Genomic DNA, 23410 nt, shown 5'->3' with positions numbered 1-23410 from the left:
ACACTAATTGCTGAGCTAAGAGTGCCAGGACACTGCTCTGCCATACTGAGCTACGTACCTGGATGGGAGTGAGTGAGCACTGCCCTATGTCTGGGCTGGGCTGGCATTCACCACTGCCCTGCTGTAGCCCCTGCACAGGTCTGATCTAGTCCTGTTGCAGTCAGAAGCCAGAGGAGGGTTTATGCTTCTTGTTCAGACAACCACAAGTCTTGAAGAGAGAGCCCAGGACATGCAGTTTCCTCCCATGACTGCACTGCATCAGTGAGAGGGGACCGGGTAGTGCTGTGCCCATGCAATGGCTCAGTGACCCTCTGTTTCCTCCCCCTCCCTTCCCCAGTCCAGCTGTCACCCAGCCAGGGACAGCAGAAGTGCCAGTCTGAGCCACCTTTGTCAGAGCTAAAAGAAAGGTGAACACTTGCTCCTGAAGCAGAAAGGTCTGTCATAAAAGAGACAAAAGATTATCTATTATTATTCAACTAAACTTTGCTGTATGTCGGTTTGGTTGACTGTGTGGAGAATGTCTGTGCTTTTAATGAGTATTCAGGCAAGTGTAAGGAGAGGAGATGGAAAGTGAAAAGTGGAAGGATGGAAAAGGTGCATCAGAAAACATCCCATAGGAGCAGGTGCTTTCACTATGGAAGTGCTGAGGATCCCTGTGTCCCAGACAAAACTTGAGGGGGGCAAACAAAATAATTTTTTGCTGACAAATCATGATCTAGGCTATCAAGGGTTTCTTTTACTCATCTCATCCTGTGAATTATTTAAGTGGACTTTGTACATGTGATAGCACTCTCACACAAGCTGTTGATTTAATCTCACCGTGCCGAGACAGGTCTTGGTGCCAGGCACGGTGGGGCCACAATCTGTCCCCAGTGACGCGACTCTGGGTGCTCACACTCCGACCTCTGTGCTGATCCAACGACTCAGGAGCAGTTGCTGCCAAGTGTTGCATCAACTCCACCATACAAGTGACCAACAAAATGCTGAATACCACTTTTTTCCCCCTTTGTAACAGCAAAACTTACTTACCATGTAAAACTGCAGTTAAGCTTTATTAAGTGATTTGTTCTGGTAGAGTTCATAGCCTCTAAGAGCTCCCCCCCAGTTACATTTTAGCCAAGGGCTGAAGAGCATGCAGGGCCTGAATTTTCAAAGATGTCTGTCTGGGATGAAGAGAAGGAAGCAGTAGCTCCCTACAGAATATCCCAAACAGCATTCCATTAATTGAAATGCAAATCAGGTAATAATACACTTAAAATCCCACTTCATTTGAAAGTCCTATTTTCATGTCTGTGTAATGCATGTCCTAAAACTGAACTCAAAGAGCACCTGATTACAAGATGCTCCATGCTGTTAGTAACATATCAGAAAAAAGCTCAGATTAAAACTGAGCTTTCTGAATATCAGACAAACCCCTGCCCAGGTGAGTTTGCAGCAGCAAAGTTTCTCTGTCAAGTTTTGGCACATCTTTTCCATGTGTCTCCCAGCAGGGGAGGCAGGCAAGCTGAGCAGCTCTGCCTCTCCACCTTTGCTCTCCCCCTGGGTCCGGTTGGGATGTGAGGACAGCTGTGCCAGAGGGGCAGGGCCACAGGGCTCCTTCCTCTCAGTGTGCCTAAAGAAAGAAACACAGCTCTCCTGTACGTTTTGCATACCAGCTCACATCCTCAACTCTTTTCATCTTCTTTCCCCTTCTAAGTTAAAGACCAGACAACTTTTTTTTTTGTCTTTCCTAGTCCTGAAGCTGCAGGGTATTGTGAGACTCCACAACAATCCCAGTATTTAGGTATGGTTTCAGGTGATCCAGAAGGGGATACAAACATGACACTTCACCTAGAGGCTGCCTCAAGATGCAGAAACCAGAAGGTAAAGAATTCCATGTGCATTGGCCTTATGTTGATCTTGTGCTTTGAAGCAGAGCTGACTAACGATTCCTGGAGGATATTTAAAGGAATAATCAGTTAGACCACTTTTCTTCCAGAACCGTATATCAATATTTGAACTGAAGAGTTTAATTGGAACAACTTTAGTTTGATCCCTTAAATGACTAACATATGACTTACAATAATTGTATCTTTCCATGAGCAAACCATTCTGTTTATTAAAACAATTATCTTTCATGACACAGACATCACATCCCTTCCACCAGTCTCTTTTAGCAGCTGCAGGTGCTGAACACTGCACACTTCGTTAACTTCTATAGTGATCCATGGAAAACTTTGAGCCCTGACACATTGTTGCATTTGCCTTATTAATGGAAACCATACCTGTCAGTAAATCCCAGCCCAGGTAAAAATAAAACTTAAGAAAACCCAAATAAATTTCAACACTTCCCATTAATTAACCTCATTTGCCCATTTTCATGTGTAAAACATAAGCTCTAGCGCTGATCAATTACTTCTCACTTTTATCATGTAATAAAAAAGAAGGGTTCCTGTTACTGATGTATGAGAGGGTGCTCAGAGATGCCATAGATGTGTGAAAGGAAAGAAGACCAGAACAACTTCTAATTTCCCTGTGATGCCTTAGATTTGCCCCACAGATATTTGGGCTGCATGTTTGGAGTTGCCAAGTATTTCCAGTGCCAGCAATACTCCTACCAGAACAAAAGGAAAACTCAGAGATAAATTGCTGTAAATTTCCAAACAGATGAAATTCAAATCCTTATTTTTGCTCAGGTCAATCAACCTCTTTATATCTGAGCACTCTAATCTATATCTAACATCAGTACAAAAAGATTAAAATTATCTTTAGAAAAGTAATTTTAACTCACAGAGTGAATAAATATAATGCAATATTTATTAATTTTCTGTTGTGGTTTTGTAACTCTGTGAGCCACCTGATGCACAGACTATTTGTCTCATCGTATGGAATAAATATTTACTATACCAAGGTCCCTCCCCTCTGCTCTGGGCTGCATTATAGTGATCGTGCCTTGTCGGTTCACCGGGCAAGGGTAATTTCCTTTCTTTTGTCTTTTTTTTTCAGTTTGTAATCAGGATGAGATTATTGCTGAGGATAAGATTACGTTAGATAAGGAGTTCCTGCTGCTATGCTGTCAGCAGTGTAGGTTTTCCTCTAAAATTTGTGCTACCTAATGTTTTGAGTGGAATGTAAAGCAAGTTGCAAAACAAATCAAACAGCCATAGTGAGTCTGAAGTGCTGAACAGAGATTTCCACTTGGAAGAGTAATAGCTGGAGCTGGGGCAATCTGCGTAGGTGTCAGAGCAGAATTAGAGAGCAATATTTACCCGAACCATTTGTGAGTCTTTAAAATACTGCAATAATGTGGTGCATTTTTAATGCTTGATGTAAACATCCATCTGTCCTAAACGTTCTTCTAAACTCCTGTTGACCTTTTCAGGCAGACCACCTCAGCCAGCATCTGCAGGGCCCTTGGGCTGAAAATCCGGCAGTGGAAAAGAGCTGGGAGGGCAGCTGGAAGGTATTTGCTGCTGGAGCCTGGGCACATCTCTCAGGCTGTGACAAGCTGCCTGATGGATGCCAGGGAGGCTCTTCCTTCCTTCCTTTCACTAACACTCCACAGAATTGTTCAAGCAGCAGTGACCTGGCTAAGGGGGCTGAGAGCAGCTGAAATCCACCCCTTTGGAATGGCTTTGCTGTGGCTACATTCTCAGGTTTGGCAAGAAAGATAAGTAGGTCTATAGTAGCAGTTTTATTCAAAAATGCCAGAGCCCCACAATACTGCATGTTTTTTATGTGAGTTTTTGCAAATCCAAGTAAGAAAATCATTCCAAAAAAGAAATCAGCAAGGAATTGAAAAAGATGTCTGATGTGAATATAGAATTAAAATTCTAATTAACCCATCAAGGGAGAAAGAGAATTGCTGTTGGAAATAACAAAGGAGTGGTGCAAAAGTTGAGAGGAGCTCTCTGAAATGATGGGTGGAACAGGAGCGGCAGAGGAATGTGCCACTTGCTTTCTGTGACTCTTCCTCACTTGGGTACTAATGAAGTACTAAACTTATGAGAACTGTCAGTGCCCATGCCAGTTTAGCCAAGGCATCTTGTTCTCATGCCTATTTCCCAACATGAATCTTGACTCAGGAAGATAAACATGGCTATGAGTGTGGCCATCTAAACAGAGACACTTTGTACGCCGGAAAATGGCAATGAGGAACCCAAACCCTCAAAACCAGCCAGCCATTTGGCTCCCGACTCTGCCAATAGTTCACTGGTACAAAGCACCTTTGTACTGGGGATTGGTGGCAGAAAATATAAATTCCAAAGGCTAGTGGAAACCTGGGAAATGACAGAGCTAAAGCCAGAAACTTTTATTAATGTGGTGACGCTAGAAAAGGAAGTGATTTTAAACATAATTTCTGTACTAACAAAGTCCATACCACAAAGCCACATTAGGAAAAGGTGATTTTGCTAATTTAGCTTCTTTTTTTTCCCCTTCCCCTGAGAACTGCTAGGACTGGCACTGGTTACCTGCTTCACCCAGGCAAGGCCTTCAGTGATGAAGGGATTTGCAATCCACCATGAGCAGGCAGCTGGAAAGATGACCAGATTAGCAGTTACTTATAAAAATACATATAAGTGATAACTCTCGCCATCTAACAGTATCCCACCTGACAAGAAAATGGGATTGTGATTAAAACTGCTGAAAACTGAAACAAGTTTAGGCTGGTTTCTGTTCTCATGAGGCTCTTCTCAGGGACTGAAGGAAAGAGAAGGAAGTCAGCCTGGCAGGAATGAAAATTGGCCATGCCCAGGCACTACCACTTCAGTAGTTTTCCAGCACTCTTTATAAAACTCAGTTCAGTGGCTTTTCTCTGTCTGTGATGGTGGAACAGGTTTTTCTGTGGTTTGATTAAAAAAACCCAAACCCCACAAATTAGCAAACAAAGACAGTGCTATGAAGCAGAAGTCTATCTGGGCACTCCCTCTCATCAGAGTGGGTAAATAAACAGCTTTTCTCTATTTTTGGCTCACATTCCTCACATTTGAACTCCACCCATTGTACCAATCACCCCAAAAAAATCAGCAGGTCTCCTGGCAGATGTATAAAACCAGGACAAGTCAGGACACTATCACACAGTGTGCTGCACATCACCAGGTGCTTGATTTTATCGAAGCAGAGGACTGTTAACAGGTGTCAGAAGCCACAATGTCGGGAAGAAGCTTTCAGGGACTGAAGGAACAGGCTGAATCTGCAGCAAAAGATGCTGGTAAGGGACATTAAATATTGTTGTATATTTGGAGGGGGGCTTAGTTGCTACTTTTGCTCAGAAAAAACACAATCTGAAGTTACACTACTGGCTGCATCTCTGCTAGCAGGACACAGCTTCCTCTTTTTAATTCAGTTTCTGGGAGTAAGTCTTGGCCATCACCTGGAGAAGAGCACAGGCTGGTCATGGCACTCGAGTGGGTTTGGGCAGCTGCCTCCACCTGCCCACCCTGGGCTGATAAGCATCATCCAATATCTATCACTCCCCGAAACATAATGTTCTTAGGGCAGTTACGCATTTTTTGGTAATAATAACATTCTGTATTTAGTATTTGCATTGCTCAGAATGTTTTTTTCTCATGCTCTGCAGTGGTTTTAACCTGCTCTCCTTTTAGTAAGTTGGAGTTCACTTTTGATTAACATTTGCCACTTGGCCTGTCAATGCCTTCTGGTTATAACTACATTGATTGCAATGGATAGTTTGTAATATGTAGCACAAGTATGTTTTTGTTTTGTTCTTCATCAGTAATTACCAGGCTCTGTAGGATTTAAAAGACCCTATATGAACATTTCTGTCATAGCTCTGCCCATGTTGTAGGGCCAGACTGGGCATTGGAAACCAACTTTTCATTGCAAAGCATAATAGTCTTTCCTTTAAATGAAAAATTTCAAAATGTATATAGCTTATTCTAGCATTTTACAGTATATTCCCTACAGTGTTTGTGTACAGCTTATTCCTAGCAGTGTGTAGTTTTATCAGATATGGTCCTGGACTCCCAACCAGCAAACAGCTGAAATATGTGAGTGACCTCACTAATTTCTTCAACGTTGCAACAAGTTTCTATACATCTGGGGACAAATGTATAGTAGACCAATTAACATGACACTACTCCTTTCTGAAAAAACAAAATAGTCCTTGCTGCATCCTGAATATATTCATACCATTGAGTGGGCACTTCGCTCTTTCATAAAGTATCAGATATCTTACAATTACACGGCATCTCACTTTTTTAATGCTTTGTGTTCTGGAGTTGGTCTGTTATGCTTCTAGCTTCTGCTCCTCTCCTTCTTCTGTTTATATCTTGTTTATACAATCTCCCTTCTCCTGTCCTGCTTGTGTTTAATGCATTTGCTTCCATTTTGAAAAAGGCCCTACTCCCAAATGGCCACAGAGAAAATGCATGCTAGATGGCCAACCTTCCCCAAGCACAATAAGCTAGAAAAATCAATAAAAGCAAGTGTAGTGTCAAATAAGCAGCTTGCAGCTAAATGTCATCATTCCAACTCACTGCTAATCTTTGCTTCTTTATCTCTTGCTTATCTGTCATTGATTTGCTTAGCTGACCAGAGGTGCCAGGTGAACACTAATCTCATAGCAAGCTGCTCTGGCAACACACAGTTCCCAGGGTGCCCCCAAGCCAAGGGTGCGGCCTCAGCCTGCTCCATACCAGCCTGATCCCTTGCCAGGGGCATAACCTGCTGCAGAAAAGGTAACTGACATTGGAAATTCACACAACCATAAATGGGAGCAGCCAGAAATTATGTGGTTTTTTTTACCTTAATTACAGCAAACGCCTTTGGACAGGCCACTCAGGATTCAGTCAACCAGATTACAGATGCAAGCCAGAAAGGTAGGAGCAATGATGTTCAAATCAAGAAGTGATGGAGCAGCTCAACACAAACCAACAGTGGGCAGTGTTTATTTTCCTCTGTCCCACAAGGGTTCTCAGCCTGAAAGTCCTTGTTTTCAGTGACAACTTTTGGACTTTTATAAATCTCCTGGGAAAGGATTTCAGGCTCTGTTCCTTAGTACCTCCACAGGTACTGGCAGACAGTAGCTGGCACTCTCTGGCCACTGGGTCTCATGCACAGCATTCAGACATTGGCTTCTCTTTCAGAAAACTTGTGGGAACAATGTGAACAAAACTTTGCTCTCCTTTCTTGAGGATTAAGTAACTCAGTGTCACACCTCACTCCCCCTCCTGTCAGCCCTGAGGGCAGGGCACCGTCCAGGTCTGGCCCTGTACTGGATCCCAACACCTGCTGAGGCAGCAGCTGGGGTTCAACAGTACTGATCCTGCAGCTGGAAAGGTGCCGTCGGGAAAGTGCTGGCATCTTGCTGCTGGAGATTGGGAACAAGTCAAACTAAAAACTAAGCTTAATTTTCTGTTTTTAAAATAATTTAATAGTTTTCTAAGAATGGAAATTATCAAATTCAGGGCCTAAAATGCTTCATGAAAACCAAAATGCATTGGCAGGATCTCGTTAGAACTGACACCCTCTACAGCTCCATGTATGGGATGAGAAGGGTGGGCTTGGACACCTGTTGACATTACATGGAGAGGCAGCAAAATTGCTCAAATCTTTTTTAAAAATACATCCCCACATTTCTGAAGTCTAATCATTTTCACACCTCTCTTCCTTGATAAATATTAAACCATGTTGCATTTTTCCAGCACACTGCTTATCTTCTTCCCTTTCTTGCAGCTATTGACAAGGCTTCCAAGATGGCACAAGATGGAGTAGAAAAAGCAACTGGACAAGCTGCAGAAGCGATGTCTGACTTTGGGAAAAAATGTGGTTTTAAAAAATGATGCTAATTTAAGTCAGCAGTATTGCATGTATAAATCCCTCTTTGGCCTGTAATTCCCTTCTCCTTTGTGTAGAAAAATGAAAGCTGTTTGATATCTGGATAATTTCTCTCTCTTCAAATACAAAATTTCAAGGTAGAAGGTCCCCCACAACCTTCACAGAGAATAAATACATCTCTTAGCACATCTGCTCACAACCATCAGTGTGGCTCAAAGGGCGTCAACAATGCTGTTGGCCTGCTCTTACAACAGCACAATGGTTATTGCCACATTTGCTGAGTCCATTTACAAAACCAGTAAAACTGTTCATACTTCAGGACAACAGAACATTCATATGATGAAACTTAAGTTTCCTTTCAGTAATCAGAAGTTAAGCTGGGGTTATATTTCTTGTCAGATGTTTGTTTGTTCCCATCTCATGTATTTTTAGATTAAGATAAATAAAGGGTACTGTAAGATTTCTACCACTCAGAAATAGATTGCCTTGTTATTTAACCTCGTTATTTTACCACGGCTTTCAGTGAAGGATTATACAATGAATTGCAAATCAATTTTCTCTTTTATTCAAAGCCCAGTGAGGTCAGTGACCATCCTGTAAGGATGCAGAGGAGCCCTGTGGTCTCTGTGAGAGAATGGGAGTTGCAGTGTCCACCCCCTTGGCCTTTCTCCTACCCATCTCTTGCCCATCTAAATTTCTTGTTACCATTATCCACAACACATCTCCTGTTAAATCTCCTAAGGACAAAAACCGTCCACTTTATCCTGATGCTGACCTGGCAGCACTGACGTGAGTGAGAGCACTGTGGGGTGCTAGGCTCAGCTCTTCATCGTGCTTGAGCTGCAGTTTGTGTGCGGTGCTTGGGGGCAGCCCTGGGCAGGCTGCACAGGAGCTGCCAGCTCAGGGACGGAGCCTCTGCAAGAGAGGCGAGGGGGCAATCTTCTTGCCTAGGAGATGGAAATATTTATTTTAGATTGCTGCTTGCTGGGCAATCAGAGGCTTCTGCAGCCAGGCTGGATGCCCACTTAGTGCTGCCTCTGTCAACAGAATGCACTAATACCCACTTATTCACAGTAAGTGCTCTTACCTCAGCCTCTGGGTGTTTCTCATTGCTAGGCAGTGTTTCCTTTGGGGCTTTTTTCTTTTTTATCTTTTGCTCATTTTTTTTTGTCCTGCTTTGAAGCCTTACCAGCCTGATTTCGGTAAAAATCTAGTTTGTGCCTTACAAAAGGAATCCAAAGCAAGACCAAAACCATCTGGCTGCAATGAAACAGGGCAATGCAGACCTGTTTGAGGTATCACTGTCTTGCATCTCCTGGCCAAGGACTGTGGCTGACCAGGGCTTTTTGGAAGCTGGTGTTTGGAACTGCAGTCCTAGGAGAGACCAGCTCATCAGTGAACCCAAAGACCACCCCTGTCTGCAGTCTGACAGGGACTGCTCAAACCGAAAAGCCTTTACATAACCCTGTAAGTAATAGACCATCTGTGAGTAAACATAGTCCAGGGCTTTGCACCCAGTGTCCCTATGCAATGTCTCCTGTCATTTAAAGCTTTAAAAGCCTAAATATTTACCCAAGTACAAGCTCACAGAAAAAGCACTAGACTATTGCACTTTTAGTTACTGGGCAACCCTCAATAGTACTTGATTATTTAGTACTTTTCATGGTTGCCTCCCTGGTGGTGAAATCTTCGGACACTGAGCTCTTCAGGCTTGGCTTTTGAGACACCAGTTCTGTGTTTGTGGGTGATAGTGGCCCATACACCATTCTCCATCACACCTTTTTTTTGCTGCAAACCACTTCTTAGTTAATATTACAAAAAACCCCGGAACAGTTGTGGGTATTCCACCACTAAAACTGGTTATCCCCTTACATGACTGACCCTATTCCTTCTGCTTTGTTCATGAGGATCACAGCCCTGATTCCTGGTGTGCAGTTTTGTATCCCCTTATTCCAGTTGTCTTCAGTGTAACTACACAGTTTGTCACCTCCCACTGCTCTGGCCCAGAGTTGGCAGCAGCTCTGGCAGGGTAGGGTCTGGACTGCCTGGTTAGAGGGACCACTGGAGGTCACCTACTGACTCAAGAGAGAAGCAACTTTCTCCATCCAGCTAAGAAGCGCCTGGAGCAGCTCCTGACTCCTAGTCTCCAGTGCAGGGATGGCTTTGATGCTTCAAAAGCCCAATAACAGTATTTCACATCTCTTCTGTCCCAAAGGTGAATGTTGTGCCACAGGCATCCATGAGTCTGAATCACTTGCTGGCAAGTGTTTCTTGGTCTAAACTTAAGCACTTTGCTCCACAAATAAGCCCCTGCCTTAGTCACAGTGTTCTTTGGTCTTGAAGTACTTGGGGCTGTCTGTCTCTCATGCATCACAAAAGGACCCATGTCCCAACACAGGACTGTGCCTTCTCATCCCATCTGGAGGCTCCAGATGTTGTGTAAAAGCAAAGAGGACATTCCTAAAGCTCCTACCAGCACCTGTGCCATCAACCCTGGACATGTGAAGTTGTCTAACACCCGAGTTCTCTAATTTCCTAAAATTTGCTTCTGGGTATGCCTGCAGCTGCCTGAGCTATGAAATGCTGAGCAAAGGGGATTCATGTTTCATCCTGGCTTCACTGCCCAGCACAAGAACCTCCTGCTCTGTGCCCCACTCCAGTGCCCCAGAGACCTTTTCAGGGGGGCTGAAGGACAAGAAGTCCCTGCCATCTTCCCTTCACAGCTCAGTAGGGCAGGGCAACAGGGGGCACAGATTGTATCAGACTGCTCAAAATCCACCTTTAGCTCTTTCCTTTGCTGAAAGAATCTTCTTCTTAGGTGAATGCTTTGATTAATGTTTCAAGGGTTGTCAAGAATCTAAGCTCTCTGAAATCTGTCTTCACAGTCATAGTTTCCTGTCATGTGGCAAAATACACAGGTGATTTTTTTGTAAATCCCTGTCCACTCTCCCCAAGCTCAGTGCCTTTCACCAGGTTTCTGTGCACGTTTCAGCCATGGCAGAAGGCTCAGCCTGTGTCCCTGTGGAGCACTGCTGGATTTCTGGCTGTGCTGGGATCCACACCCCCTTACCACTGGGGCCAACAGCCTCAAAAGACATGTACATGAGCCATTTTCACTGTGCTCATAAGCCTTGCTTCATAGGTGTTTCTGCTTCATGTCAGCTGCTCTCAGTAGTGCACAGTACTAGCGCACACACACACACACACGATGCTTGTTCAGTCTCTCTTTTGACAATGCTTGTTCAGTCTCTTTTGCCTTCAGATAGGAAATTACCAGGAATTTCATACAAAGAAGCCCTTTTTGTCCATATCTCCTTCTTCCTATTTAGTAACATATCCAGGTTTTCAACTTTATAGCTCCCAGCCCAGGCACCTTGACAGGACCCTCTGAGCACTTCTTGCCCTCGTGATTAAGTGCAAAGTTGGTAGAGCAGAGCAGATGTAAAACCTGGACCACAGGGAGATTTTTGCAGTTAATCATGTTCTCGTATCTGCCTGTGGCACCCCCATGTCCCTGACCCAGACCCACAGGTCCTTCTGAGCCCTCTGGGGGCATCCCCAGGGGCTGGAAGCTGGGAGGCTGCTGCAGTGGGCTCTCCTGGCACAGCTACAGCTGGGGGACCTGGTTTTGAGCATCAGGACCCAGATGGGATATGGACAGGACAAAGGCAGAACATGGGTTGCTCCTACAGGAGAGGCAAGGAGTGGCAGTGAAGTGATACTGGTGCCTGTGGGATGTGAGTGAGGGAACAGCTTGCTGATTTGTGAGGATATCATGGAGAAACTACTTGGCACAAGCTGGGGTGGTACATCTGTGAGGAGAAACTGGCCTTCCTAAAAGTAAGTAGAATAAACCTGAAGATGGAATAAACTGATGGTGTGTTGGATGCTGTTGTCCATGTGCCACTGGTCTGTACTAGAGCTGGAGCTGCTGTGCAGACTGCACACTCTGCCATTTCACCATGACCTGAAACAAAGTCAGGTGACAGCCCTTAATAGCAGCAAACAGCAGTGATGGGACAGGTGACTTGGGCACCCCTGCAAACCAGGCCCCTCTCAGCACCACTTCCCTCATACTCCCAAGCAACCATAATTGCTGCATTAACAATGCTGGAGAATATATCCCTGCCACTCCATGGACCCTGCTTATGAACAATGCTGTCCAACTCCTTTCTTGGGGCTGCCACCACTGTCTGCCTCCAGGGCCCATGGGAACAGGGCAGTTTGCTGCCCACAAAACAAAGGTGACCCTCTATTCATCTTTGCAGTTCATCTCCTACCCATTGCACATATTGACCCTTCATTCAAAACCCCACAGTTTGGCAAATAAGGGTCCTACTGCAGGCAGGGCTGGGCTGGGGCCAAGGGGCCCTTCTCCAAAACCTGCTGCACCTGGGCTGGGGCTGCCCAGCTGAGCCGGGCAGGGGCTGGGGAGGCTTTAAAGGGGCTGCTGGAGGAGCCTGGGGAGCTCCTGGCTGCAGACATAGGGGGCAGGTAAGAGCTGGGCACGCGAGGTGGCGGTGCGGGCGGTACGCTCTGGGAAGATGAGTGGGTGTGGATGCTGTGGTTTCTGCCTCCGGGTGCCGTGGCCGCGTTGTGCTGGGATGTGACCCGGCGGGAGAGGGTGAGATGGCCCCAGGTAGTGGGTGCAGGCGGGTGCTGTTGCTTTGCAGCCCGTGCTCGTGGCCGAGGGTGACGCGTTTTGCCTCTGCTCTGCAGCTCGGTGTGTTTGCCCGTGCTGGCTGGTGGTTGAACTTAGGAGGCGTTTGTGTTTGTGCCTTGGCAGCTCTGCCGCGTGATTTCAGCAGGCTGCCCTGGCACTGCTCGCTCTGGGCGCCGGTCTGTGCTTTGTCTGTGCTGTCGGGAGGGGAGTGGGGTGAGAGACCGGGTCTGTGCATAGAGATGAGTCCTCACCGAGTGCAACCTAATGGCGGTTTAAATGCTACATGATGAGAGTCCTGGTGCCTGCAGAGACCTACATCTCTTCACTGTCTTCTATGACTTTATGTAGTGACATAAAATAGGTGCTTTTTGTATTTGAAAACTGCTGTGTGTTTTCACTCCTGTGAGGCAAACACCCCCTTCACGTGTCTGTAAGGTACTGTTGCAATGGCATGTACTCTCTCCGATGTTACAATTCAGTATGTACCTGCAGTGCGTCGGTGTAATATAATTAGGATTTGCTCTGTAATTTTATTTCTGCGGTGATGTTCACTGGGAAGCCAAAGCATCGGTGCTGGTGCTGTACCAATCTGCTCTCAAGGAAGTTGCTCGTGAACTAAATGATGATGTGGCTTTTTAAAAAAGGAGTTGTATTTGCATTACCTGAGTGTGTGAGAGCAGAAACTGTCCTTCACTTCATAATAAGAGTAGGATGAGGAGTGGTATTTCTAGTGTCTTATGACAATATCAACACTTATCTCAACAAATACACAAAACTGTTGCTGACTCAGTCTTGCTGTCTTCACGCATCTATCCCTCTCAGTAACTGGAGCAGCAGCAGAGCAGGACTAGGAAAGTGCAGTTTCCTGTGAACAAGGTCAGCCATGGGTAATTGAGGATGTCACAGGGAACAGTGTGTGCGTTTTACTGCTTGGCTGCTGTGCAAAGAATTTCCACTGGTCAGATGCTTGTGTGAGTTATCCAAAGTATTACAGGTTTGGGGTTTTTTTTCTGTGTTGTAGGTCTGTTTTGAACTTGGTCAACAACCTTTTACTTGATGTCAATAGAAAACCAAGGTTGTTACTTTCCTTGTGTTTTATTGGGAGAGTTTTCTGACAGAATTGGCTTTCAGGTATGGTGAGCAATCCCTTCCCTGCTGTTAGAAGATAAAAGGGAGAAGGCCCTTCCTACCCCTAGAAACCTCTCTACATCATATTTAAATGACATAAAGTAGGATTTTGTGGTCTGTAATAAACTGTGATGGTGGAAAGAAAACAGAACTTTAGCTATAATGCTCGAAGGGACATTACAGAGGAACTATTTTCCTGAGGTACCATGCCTGGGATCAAGATTCCTAGAGCCTGTTGTGGTGGCAGCTGTAGGCAGGAGATCAGTTTGATGAATAAACCTTTGTTCTGAAATAGGTTAGGCTTTTTCCACCCCCATTTGCAGCAATAATTATTTGGTCAACAGAGTAAAACCTCCTGTCCTATGTGAAAGGGCGTAAAAGTAGTCCTGCTAGAAAGCAGGTGATTCCAGAAAGAAGACTAGTCTTTTGGAGTGAGATAATTTCCTGGGTGGCTGGACAGCACACAGGTGTTCTGAGAGATGAACCCAGGACTATGTACTTCCCAGGGACCCATGCCATGTCCCATCTCATTTGCTCCAGCTCAGTCAACAAGGTTAAGCAGCTCAGTTTCTTGTCACCTAGGCAGGTGGTGTGAGCCTGGTGGGCAGTGGGGTGCAGCCCTTCCTGATGCCCAAGGCCCTGGAGGCTGTGCTGGGTCCTGCTAAGTCTGCTGTGGGAACAGTGTGGAAAGACATAAACCTATTCTGCTGAGCCAGACCTTGGAAATAGGAGGTTAAAGTATGTATTGTACTGATTTAAAGAAAAACTAGATATCGATAGTAAAGCACAATTTTATTACAGTCTGGTCGTGGGTGGGGCCACGCAGCGGGCCCATGCCTCCAAGTACGTGTCCACTGGGTATACAAAATTCATCCCTTTTTAAGGAGTTGACTCCAATGTTATCTGTTCCAGGCACTCTGTAGATTTACATCATGGAATTATACATTCTGTTGTTTGTCTTTTATGTTGTTTACTGTTCTTCACACACCCCCCCCCCCCCCCCTTACGTCCAGGTTCTGCTTCCCCCCGCCCCTCTGTGTTAGAAAACACTTCTCATGTGCTTCGAGCCGCTTCTCCATTCAAGCAAGTCCTCTTATCTTGGTTGCACATACTCAAGTTAGCTCTAGTTCTCTTTTATCTTAACTGCCCACCACTTGGGCTGGCCCCACTTGCAAGCAGTTCCATTACATTACATTCTGCAAAGTCCCAGCAAATTCAAAAACTAGCAAAAATATAGTTAAATTTTAAGCTATATTATTTTGTCTTTGTTTCATGACACATCACGAAATTATGAGCTTTGTGTAACACAATGAAATTTCATCAGATGCTTTAAAAAGGAGGGTTAGCTCCTCCCGTTTCTTTTTATAACCATGAATTTTAAGTCCCACTGAGGAGCAAAAGAATGTGGACAAGGATCATCCAAAACTGAATACTTTTCTATGTAAGGTTTTGAAATGCCGAAGTTGATTTAAGCAATTCTACAGCGGAGTGTTTTGCGCTGCAATGTTTTTCTGCCCGGTTCAGCGCGGGCTGTGCCAGCCTGTGTATCCCCCCGCGGCACTGGTCGGGAGCCTTTGGTCGGGACAGCTGTGGCATGCATGCTGTTTACCAACTCCTCAATATGGAAAAACAAAGCTTTCATTCCTGGGCCATGGAAAACTTGTGATTAATCCACGCCCTCTCTCCGGGGAGGAAAACATAACAAACGTAAATGTCTCTTCACCCTTTTGTGCCTGGTATATTAATCACCCAACAAGGCTCATGACTTTTCCCTGTTCCAGTTTGCATTTGCCCTCTAACTACTGGGAGGAGTTCTGCTTTGTCTATAAAAAGCTGCACTTTGCCAAACAGTGTAACAGAACCGAACTTAGGGATTCACTCGCCCATCTCACTCGGGGAGAGAGGACTGAGCACAGCCATGTTCGGGATTGGGAAGAAGCTTGCTGAGGAAGCTGTGCAGCAAGCTGAAAGCGCTGCACAGGTGGCAGGTAAATACAAATTGCTGCTTTCCCTCCTCCTGTGCCATGGGTGTTAAAGCATTTGCCCGCTCCTGCCCCTGCTGCTGGGAGCAAATCTGCCCCTGGGGCATGAACTCCACAGCTGCTGCCCTGAAGGGCAGGGTCAGCTCATTGTGATCTCCAAACCCTCTAACCCTATAGTAAGTGAAGGTCCGGTAATAACTCTTGGTTTTCCAACAACTTCTTCCACTCTGGCTCATACTGTGTGGGTGACTCGATGATGCACTGAAGGCAGGACAGCAGAAATCCGAGGGGGGAGGCGAGGCGAGGCTGTTTCTTATAGCTTTGCTTCCTGGCAGGAACAGCCATGATAAATACAAGTTGCGTAGTAGCGTAGTGTATTGTTTTCCTGAAGCTCTGAAGGCTCTGATGTGCTTGGTGCTGCACGCACAGACAGAGTTAAGTCATCTGCAGTCAGTGCTTCAGCCCTGCAAGTGTCGCAGTTATGCACCCCACCAAAACACGAGTGCAGTTGCAGGGGTTCAGGGCACCTGAGACAAGTTCACTCGTGCAGAGAGGTTTGCTGAACTGGCTCCAAAGTGAAATAACATGCCACTTCAACAAACCATTGTTAGTGGAGTTTTAACACGGACCTGCACTGATGAGATTTCTGAAATGTTTGTGCTTAGTACATGAGCAGTGGCAACTGTTTTGCATTTCTTTACATGACATGTAGGTATAAATTCTTGAAAACAGTTACTTTGTGACTTCAAATAAATACTACTTGCAGGTTATATGCCCAATGAAGCAAGTGGGAAGCCTGCAACTTATTTACATTACTTGGCTTCAGTTTGCTAGGAAAATGAAAGATGCATAATCCCACACATGCTGCCCCCTTTTCCAAAAAATTTGGGTTTATGCTTAATTCAGCTGGTTTTGTCCTGAAGCATGAAAGAAAAACACCAGGATATGGGCAATTGGAGAGGAACCATGAATTTTTCAAGTGAAAATATCTTTCTGATTTTGCTGTACAGTAACCTTAGGAATGCATCTTTGTGGAGGTTTTTTGATGTTCTTAACTTCTTTAACATTGGGGAAACATCTACTGTTTTCTATGCCAGAAGGTAGGATGGATGTTTTAGGAATGGTATTCGTTGTCTTGAAGGTGATGAGTAGTAATCTCAGTCAGTTGATGGAACTAGATGTTTAGGGAGTCAACAAACTCCAAGAGTAAAGTTTTTAAATAGTTGCTGCAGTCCTTCCCCCTCTGTCCCACGTACTTGAAGCTGAACCAGTTCTTTGCACGCTGTCAGAAGGCCTTTGCGTGAACCCTGCACACATCTTCCCAGCAAGTCCTGTGCTGCAGATGGGTCTTCAGCTGGAGTTGGATCCTGGAACAACAATGGGAGGTCCCAGGCACTGGCCTGACTTTGGCCACTTGTGTGAAATCAGCATGTACCTTGATGACAGGCAATAAATACACAGCATGTGGTGTTTAACTCATCACACCACTGTCAGTACTGCACTGACTCCTGGAAGTATTCTAGAGGTACCCTCTAAATCGCTATTTACATGAAAATAAAAGGGGGTTTAATGCCAGATTTCAACTAAAGCAAGACTGTCCAACTCGTGGCTCTGCAACTGTTAGTTACCTTGTGTCTGAACTACTTCTGTTGTCCCTGCACGTGCCCCAAAAGCTCAGTGCCCTGAGCTATTGCCAAGTGCAGAGTGCCAAAACTGGGCTTTGCAAGTATCTAAAATTAGCAAATATCTAAAATTAGCACCTCTCCCCTCCCGAAAGGAGTCACGAACTCTGCTGTGACCCAAGATTGCTATGGGAATCACTTTCCTTAGCTGCACCATATGAGCAGTGAACATCATCCATGTTAAGGAACTACAGCCAAAGATGATGTGTGATAATTAGCACGCCTTTTAAGCACTAGAAAAAGTCCTACAAACTCAAGGTGAAACAGGCCACTGGTTTTAACAAGACATTTAATCACTGTTGAAGAGCCATTCAATGCAAGCCTGGAGACCTTTCAAGTTTTAGCCACTCCCAGTCCACTTAAATGTTCTCCTTCATCTCAGCATTTCTCCCTTCTGCTGTGTCCATCCGGAGTCTGCCTTGCTCATTTCAACAACCCCCACACCCTCTCAGCCCCACCCCCCCGAAATGTTGTGCAGAACATGCCTATGGTGTTTTTCAAAAGGTAGTTTGGAGCCAAGCATAATAAAACAAATACAAGTTCAACTGAAGGCCATTTGTGCCAAACTTCTGACTCTCCTGAGCAGGACTTCCCTGATCATAGTTGTTGGAGGCTGATCATCCAAATTTACTACCATTTTTTAGGCTGCAGGCCTTTGACTTTAGGACATATCTTCTCTTGCTCTTCAAGTCACAGTATGTCTCTTGTATTGAATGTTTCCATGCCTTTAAAACTAGTCTGGCCACTTACAGAATTAATTTTTTTCTAGCTAACAAGAGGAAGTATTAGACAATTCACTAAATCTTGGACATGCTGCTCTTACAGCAGTTAAGACAATGAGCAGCATCAGGCTTTATGTAGCTGGCAAGAGAATTTTCACCAACCAAACTGTCCCAGCCTGCTCTCAGCAGATCTTAGCCAGGCTCAGTAAAAGCAAAGTTTCATTGTACTGCATTCTCTTCTAGGGTTTGTTTCTTGACACTGTAGGTGACACACATTAACATGCATAATTTTCATCCATACCAGGAGACATGGTTACTGTGGAGAACTACAGAGTCCTAACAGCCCTCTCCCACTAGATCAGGGTGCCCATCCTTATGGAGTAAGTTTTCATCTTCTAGCCCTGAAACACTTAGGGAACTCCTTGATTACTGAATTTAGAGGAAGGCTAAGGACTGCTTAATTGACACTTTTTTCCTCCTAATTCCAGTGGACACAGTGAGCCAGACTGTGCAGCAAGCAGCAGAACAGGCTAAGGATGCTGGTCAGAAAGGTATGGTCATGTTTGTGTTTATTTCAATAACGCCACAACACTGAAATCCCAGATAGAGCCCTCAAAGTTGCCCTGCTCCTTGTTCCACACCTGGTGGGAAAGGGGAACCTATTGCAGTAATGCTACCGTTACCTTTGTTTTTCTCTTTTAAAAGCACTTGATGAAGTCTACAAAGTTGCTGAAACCGGTGAAAAAGCTGTAAAAAATGTAGCAAACCAAGCAGCTTCGTGGGGGAAAAGCTTTGGACAATGAGGATAAAAATGTATCACCACTGAAATTTTTGTAAACAAGTTTCTACTACATGTACTCTTTGAATAAAGAAAATACTTACACTCTGCCTGGCTTGTATGTATTCCTTTGGTTACACATATTAAAAAAATACTTACAATCACTGCTCTAGAAAGACTGGAAAATTTCACAGAGCAGACAACCTTAAGTTACTTGTGTGTGTACACCCAACAGCCATCTCCAGACAAGGTAAGCACCTGTCTGCTTCTGTGTTTGTGCTTCTAACTTATTGCTAAAACCACAACTAGCTACTATGTTGAAGACTCATGTGTGTTTAAGATATGTGTAATCACTGTACTACCGCACTCTGAGACTCAAAACTAATGCCAACAGCAGAATGATGCCTTGCTGCCAGCAGAGTGCTCAGCTCTACTAACTGCTTAGTGCTGTCAGAGCTGAGTTTTGGCTTTGGTGCAACTCCAACAGCCTGCAAAAGGCAAGGGAAGGACGGGCAATGCAGGGCCCACAGTGCGATGATTCACCACATCTGCTGGGGTCCTGTCAAACACTGATGGACAGTAATCACACAGCAGCTGAAAGAATCAAAACCGAGTAAGTTGGTTAAAAAGATAACACAAACCAACCCAATTCATCAACAACCTCAAAAAAACCCTAAATACTGTAAATATTGTGTGTACATGAATTTAAAATCTGAAACTACAAACTTTTCAATTACTAAGAGAGTAATTTAGAGGTTACTTACCTAGGATCTTGGAATCACAGCAAAAATTTCCATTGCTCTAACACTTCCTCCTGATGGTGATAGTCACCATCATTGAAAACAGGTGTAGTACTGAGTTCTTTGCTGGGATAGAAAAATTATTGTTCTGCTTGCTCCTTCTGTATGATAGAAATATTTTGTGTTTAGCAGTTTACAGGTGGCATGTAACTGGACACTGTAGTTGTCATCCTTATGTAACTCACTTGTAGCTTCAGAGTACTTGCTGAGATGCTGTAATGCAAACTATCTACCTATGGTGTACTAAGTGCCAAAGGACAGCTTACAAAACCCTGCTATGGTGAGGATGTGCTTTGCTGTGTGTAGTGGGTGTGGTTCAGAGCAGTTTCAAATCTAATTTTAAATCTAATTTCAAACCCGATTTCAACTACTGACTGGCACGCTGGCAAGTTTCCTTGGTGAATGTCAGATGGTATGAGTGAATACATGCAGTGCCAATGTGTTAGCTGGCAGACAAGACTTGTGGGTGTGCATATACATAAGGAGGGTCTAACACTTAACTGAAGTTAAGAGTTTTAGTAAAAAGCCCCAGTATTTATAACATACATCCTGGAGAGTGATTGCTTTATTTTGGCTGGGGGCTGGGAAAAGGCTAGAGCTGCTTTGCTTCCAAGCTTCTAAACCTGCATTAACCCATAGAAACTGCATAAAATTTTACACCTTTTTTTTCTCTGTTGTTGTCGTCGCTGGTCCTTGAGAAGTGTGTGCTACAAAATGTGATAAGAAACATGTGGCTCTATTTTTTTCTTAACTGATTGCATTAAGACTGAGGTCAACAATGCTCAAAACCAGTGTAGCTTTAATGTACAAGAACACTTGAGAGCAAGCTATCACAGGAAGTCTGGAATCACCGTTTGGCTCTTGTGCTTAGCTACAAGCAAATGGCAAATGAGCAGATTTGTGGTAACCTTAAGTCACACTCCAGGTATTGTATCCTTGAGACTCTCAACTCTTTGATCAGAAGTACCCCAATCTATCCTTGTACCAATCCCTGAATATGCTTCTGTTCATGGCTCCAGCACCTGACTCTGTTAGCAAGAGATCAGTAACCACTGTAATCAAGGTGGCTGAAGAGAGATCCAGTCAGTCTTAAGGGCTCTTCTGTGGGTTTGGTAAAATAATGACAGGTAGGAGGTCTGCTTTTTTTTCCAAGACGCCGTGCGAAAAGAAGCGTTAATGTATGCGTATACAAGAATAGAAGATGCCAATGAATTGGGGAATATAGGCATTGTGCAGGTTTTGGCTTTTTTTCCTTTCCAAGCTGATAGGAGGCAAAATATACCCTGGTTAGCTATCTATGTCAGGTTTCTGTGTGTTGCCAGCACTGAAAGGGTCCTGTTTTTCAAGTTTGCACAGCCAAATTAGTGGTGCTATATTAGCTGCAGAGGAAATGAAGCAGGGGAAGGAGAACAACAGCATGCATTTTGCTTTTAACAAATTTGCTGCCAGGTAATGCAACACTGCTTTTAAGATACTTTCTCTTTTTAATAATACAAGGGTTTATTTGTGAGATGTTTAGCCTTCAAGTTTTCATTACAGTTTGTCAGAGTTAAATTGTTAAAATCATAAATTTGTTTTACTATATAAATGTTTATGTAAAAACTGCACTGAAAAATATGATCCAGGATAAGGCTCTTGTGTTTAGAGATCCACACCTTGATTACAGTAATTCTCTCAAGATCAAAGGGTTCTTGTTTTTTAAATAATGTCAATGCGTGTGTGTATATATATACACACACATGCTGCACTTAGGTGATCTGTAGTACTTTTAGAAACCTAGACATCAGCATATGTGACGGAATAAACCACTAATTAAATGTATCATGCAGGTTTATTGCTTCCATGCTAACCACCAGAATAGTTTCTCACACAAATTTGAGAGGACACAGTAAAAAGACCTCCAATGATTTACCAAATATACCCAACTTCAAAAGTCTTGCTGACAGGCAAGTTCAGGAGATGGAGATCTGCATTAGTGAGTTCCTTAAGGTATCTCAGGGACAGCATCTTAGCAGTGAGCATGTAATGAACAGACAAGTGTGCTGTGAAGATTTTCAGATTGATTGATTGTAGCTACAGAAAGATACTGCATGAAATAGAAAACAGTAATACACCAGCATAGTAGGTTTGGAAAGGTCAACTTTTTTTAATAACTGCTCTCTCTCCAGGTTATGTCATGCAGTTACAAAGTAGTTAGGAAAAAAAGCATGAGTTTCTTGGAGGGACTAGTTGTCTTTTAAAAAAAACATTCATATTCATTACATAAATAACATCTGGCACTTCAAGGGGGCTCCATGGGACAAAAGCCTTACACTTCAAAAACTGTGCTTGATCCAATATTTTGTTGAGGTCCATTTTGTTGTACTCTAATATGTTAAAAATTTCAAGACCTCCTGAAGACAAAAAAAAAGGCTGTGTGTGTTAAGACAGTGGATTAAGTTTATAGCAGCATCTTAGCTCCTCTGTGGTTTGGCCAATGATTTCTGGGTTCAGGTTCGCTGTAGTTGTTCACTGAGGCAGTATCTAGTTTTCAGAAAGCCTCTGAAAGGAAAAGACTAAAAAAGAATTCCAAAAAAACCTAAGTATGATTGCTTACCAAATTCACAATATCCCTTTTTTTAAAAAAAGGAAACAACCTATAGTCAGAACAATTATGTAGATACTTGATTAAAAATGTAACTAGAGTTGCTTGATAGTTTCAGCTTATAAAAATATTAGTCTGTCAGCGCTACATACTTCATGATGATAGTTGAACTAGCTTGAACAAGCAATAAAAGGCAGTCCTGTAACAGCAACACAGTAAAGAAAAAATATTGCCTAAAGAGAATCAGGCCTGAAGCTTTACTACAAAAAAACCCTAGACTCCTATCAAAGTTAATCCCTGCTGGAGGCCCATTCTTCCTTTGACAATGCCACAGCATTGATCATACAAGGCCTTACTGAAAGTGCTGAAGCAAAAATTACGTCATTAAACAAAAGTGCATGAAGTAATAATGAGCTAAGTGCTCATATAGTACAGTATCTGATCTGAAGTCCGAGAAGTGGCTTAGGTGGCAAGACCACTCTTCATACATCCAATGTACCATTTTGTTTTGTAGGCGAAATACCCAGAATGGCCCCCACAAGTGCAGATGAACTGTTATCTTCAGATACATACTTGTATACAATTTCCTAATCCATGGATTTTTATTGTAAAAAAGACTAGTTTGGAACTGAAACTAATTGAGAATAGAATCCACTATAATGTCAGAAGAAAGAAAATTTTGTGGTTACATGTAAACTTGTGATAAGCTTTCTCAAGAAGAGGGTACATTAACAGCAAGAGGGGTGGGATACAACAAGGAGCGGTAATGGCCTCTTTATGTAAAGGTCAAACCAGCCTCATTGTACACTTTGAAGACTTTCTCAATTGCATTGACATAGGCAGCTGTTCTCAGGTCCAGCCCCAGGTTGTACGTCATGGCAGTGCGCATGATTTGCTGAAACAGAAAAGGGTGCATGTGATTCCTGCAAGTTACTCCATAGAGCTGAACAATTTTGCTTGTAGGATCCAAGTTAGGAGTAAAAGAAGCTGCTAGATTGGTAACAGAGCTCTGATTCTTTGTGGATCAATTCTAAAATTTCTTGATTCCCCTTTACAATTGAGAACTGAAAGGGTAGAAAATCTTTCCCAGGTTACTATACCCTTTTCAAGCCTTAGACTGATATGTACGTCACACACCTGAAGCATTTTGTCTCTCCCTGTAGTCTTTGACCCGTTAATTAAAAATACAGCACAGAGGGATTAATCTAAAACTTCTAATGGTAAAGTAAAGCATTCTTATATATGCATCCCAGACTAACTAGGTACAAGAGGACAACTATAAAGTTTTTAAT

At 43.7% G+C, this 23410-nt stretch overlaps 3 protein-coding genes across 4 annotated transcripts in view; 2 read left to right on the top strand and 1 right to left on the bottom strand.

Moving 5' to 3' along the window:
• Positions 1 to 3424: 3424 nt before the first annotated feature.
• On the top strand, positions 3425 to 8246 carry LOC139675754 (adipogenesis regulatory factor-like). 2 transcript variants are annotated; one of them, XM_071563818.1, is made up of 4 exons: positions 3425 to 3442; positions 5080 to 5191; positions 6759 to 6821; positions 7678 to 8246. In XM_071563818.1, the coding sequence occupies exons 2-4, from the start codon at positions 5131 to 5133 to the stop codon at positions 7782 to 7784; spliced, it is 231 nt and encodes a 76-aa protein (XP_071419919.1). In that variant the 5' UTR covers positions 3425 to 3442; positions 5080 to 5130; the 3' UTR covers positions 7785 to 8246. The 2 variants fall into 2 exon arrangements, with proteins under 2 accessions (XP_071419919.1, XP_071419918.1); XM_071563817.1 differs by lacking the exon at positions 3425 to 3442 and having other exon boundaries at positions 5038 to 5191.
• A 4149-nt stretch (positions 8247 to 12395) lies between these two features.
• On the top strand, positions 12396 to 18844 carry LOC139675903 (adipogenesis regulatory factor-like). Its single transcript, XM_071564107.1, has 4 exons — positions 12396 to 12418; positions 15352 to 15558; positions 18445 to 18507; positions 18662 to 18844. The coding sequence occupies exons 1-4, from the start codon at positions 12409 to 12411 to the stop codon at positions 18757 to 18759; spliced, it is 378 nt and encodes a 125-aa protein (XP_071420208.1). The 5' UTR covers positions 12396 to 12408; the 3' UTR covers positions 18760 to 18844.
• A 2507-nt stretch (positions 18845 to 21351) lies between these two features.
• The window catches only part of GLUD1 (glutamate dehydrogenase 1), a 29177-nt gene continuing 27118 nt past the window's right edge, over positions 21352 to 23410 (bottom strand). The window contains exon 13 of the mRNA XM_071564302.1: positions 21352 to 23013. Coding sequence (XP_071420403.1) covers positions 22894 to 23013 — 120 coding nt within the window. The 3' untranslated portion in view covers positions 21352 to 22893. The remainder of the gene's footprint in view (positions 23014 to 23410) is intronic.

This window comes from Pithys albifrons, chromosome 9 (genome assembly GCF_047495875.1).
Source record: "Pithys albifrons albifrons isolate INPA30051 chromosome 9, PitAlb_v1, whole genome shotgun sequence".
Lineage (NCBI taxonomy): Eukaryota > Metazoa > Chordata > Aves > Passeriformes > Thamnophilidae > Pithys > Pithys albifrons.
This window is presented reverse-complemented; position numbering and strand designations above follow the sequence as displayed.

Coding starts and splice junctions, on each gene's coding strand:
- LOC139675754 (XM_071563818.1), top strand. CDS start 5,131: ATGTCGGGAAGAAGCTTTCAGGGACTGAAGGAACAGGCTGAATCTGCA. Junction 5,192..6,758: donor ATCTGCAGCAAAAGATGCTG/GTAAGGGACATT, acceptor CCTTAATTACAG/CAAACGCCTTTGGACAGGCC. Junction 6,822..7,677: donor TACAGATGCAAGCCAGAAAG/GTAGGAGCAATG, acceptor CCTTTCTTGCAG/CTATTGACAAGGCTTCCAAG.
- LOC139675903 (XM_071564107.1), top strand. Junction 15,559..18,444: donor AAGCGCTGCACAGGTGGCAG/GTAAATACAAAT, acceptor TCCTAATTCCAG/TGGACACAGTGAGCCAGACT. Junction 18,508..18,661: donor TAAGGATGCTGGTCAGAAAG/GTATGGTCATGT, acceptor CTCTTTTAAAAG/CACTTGATGAAGTCTACAAA.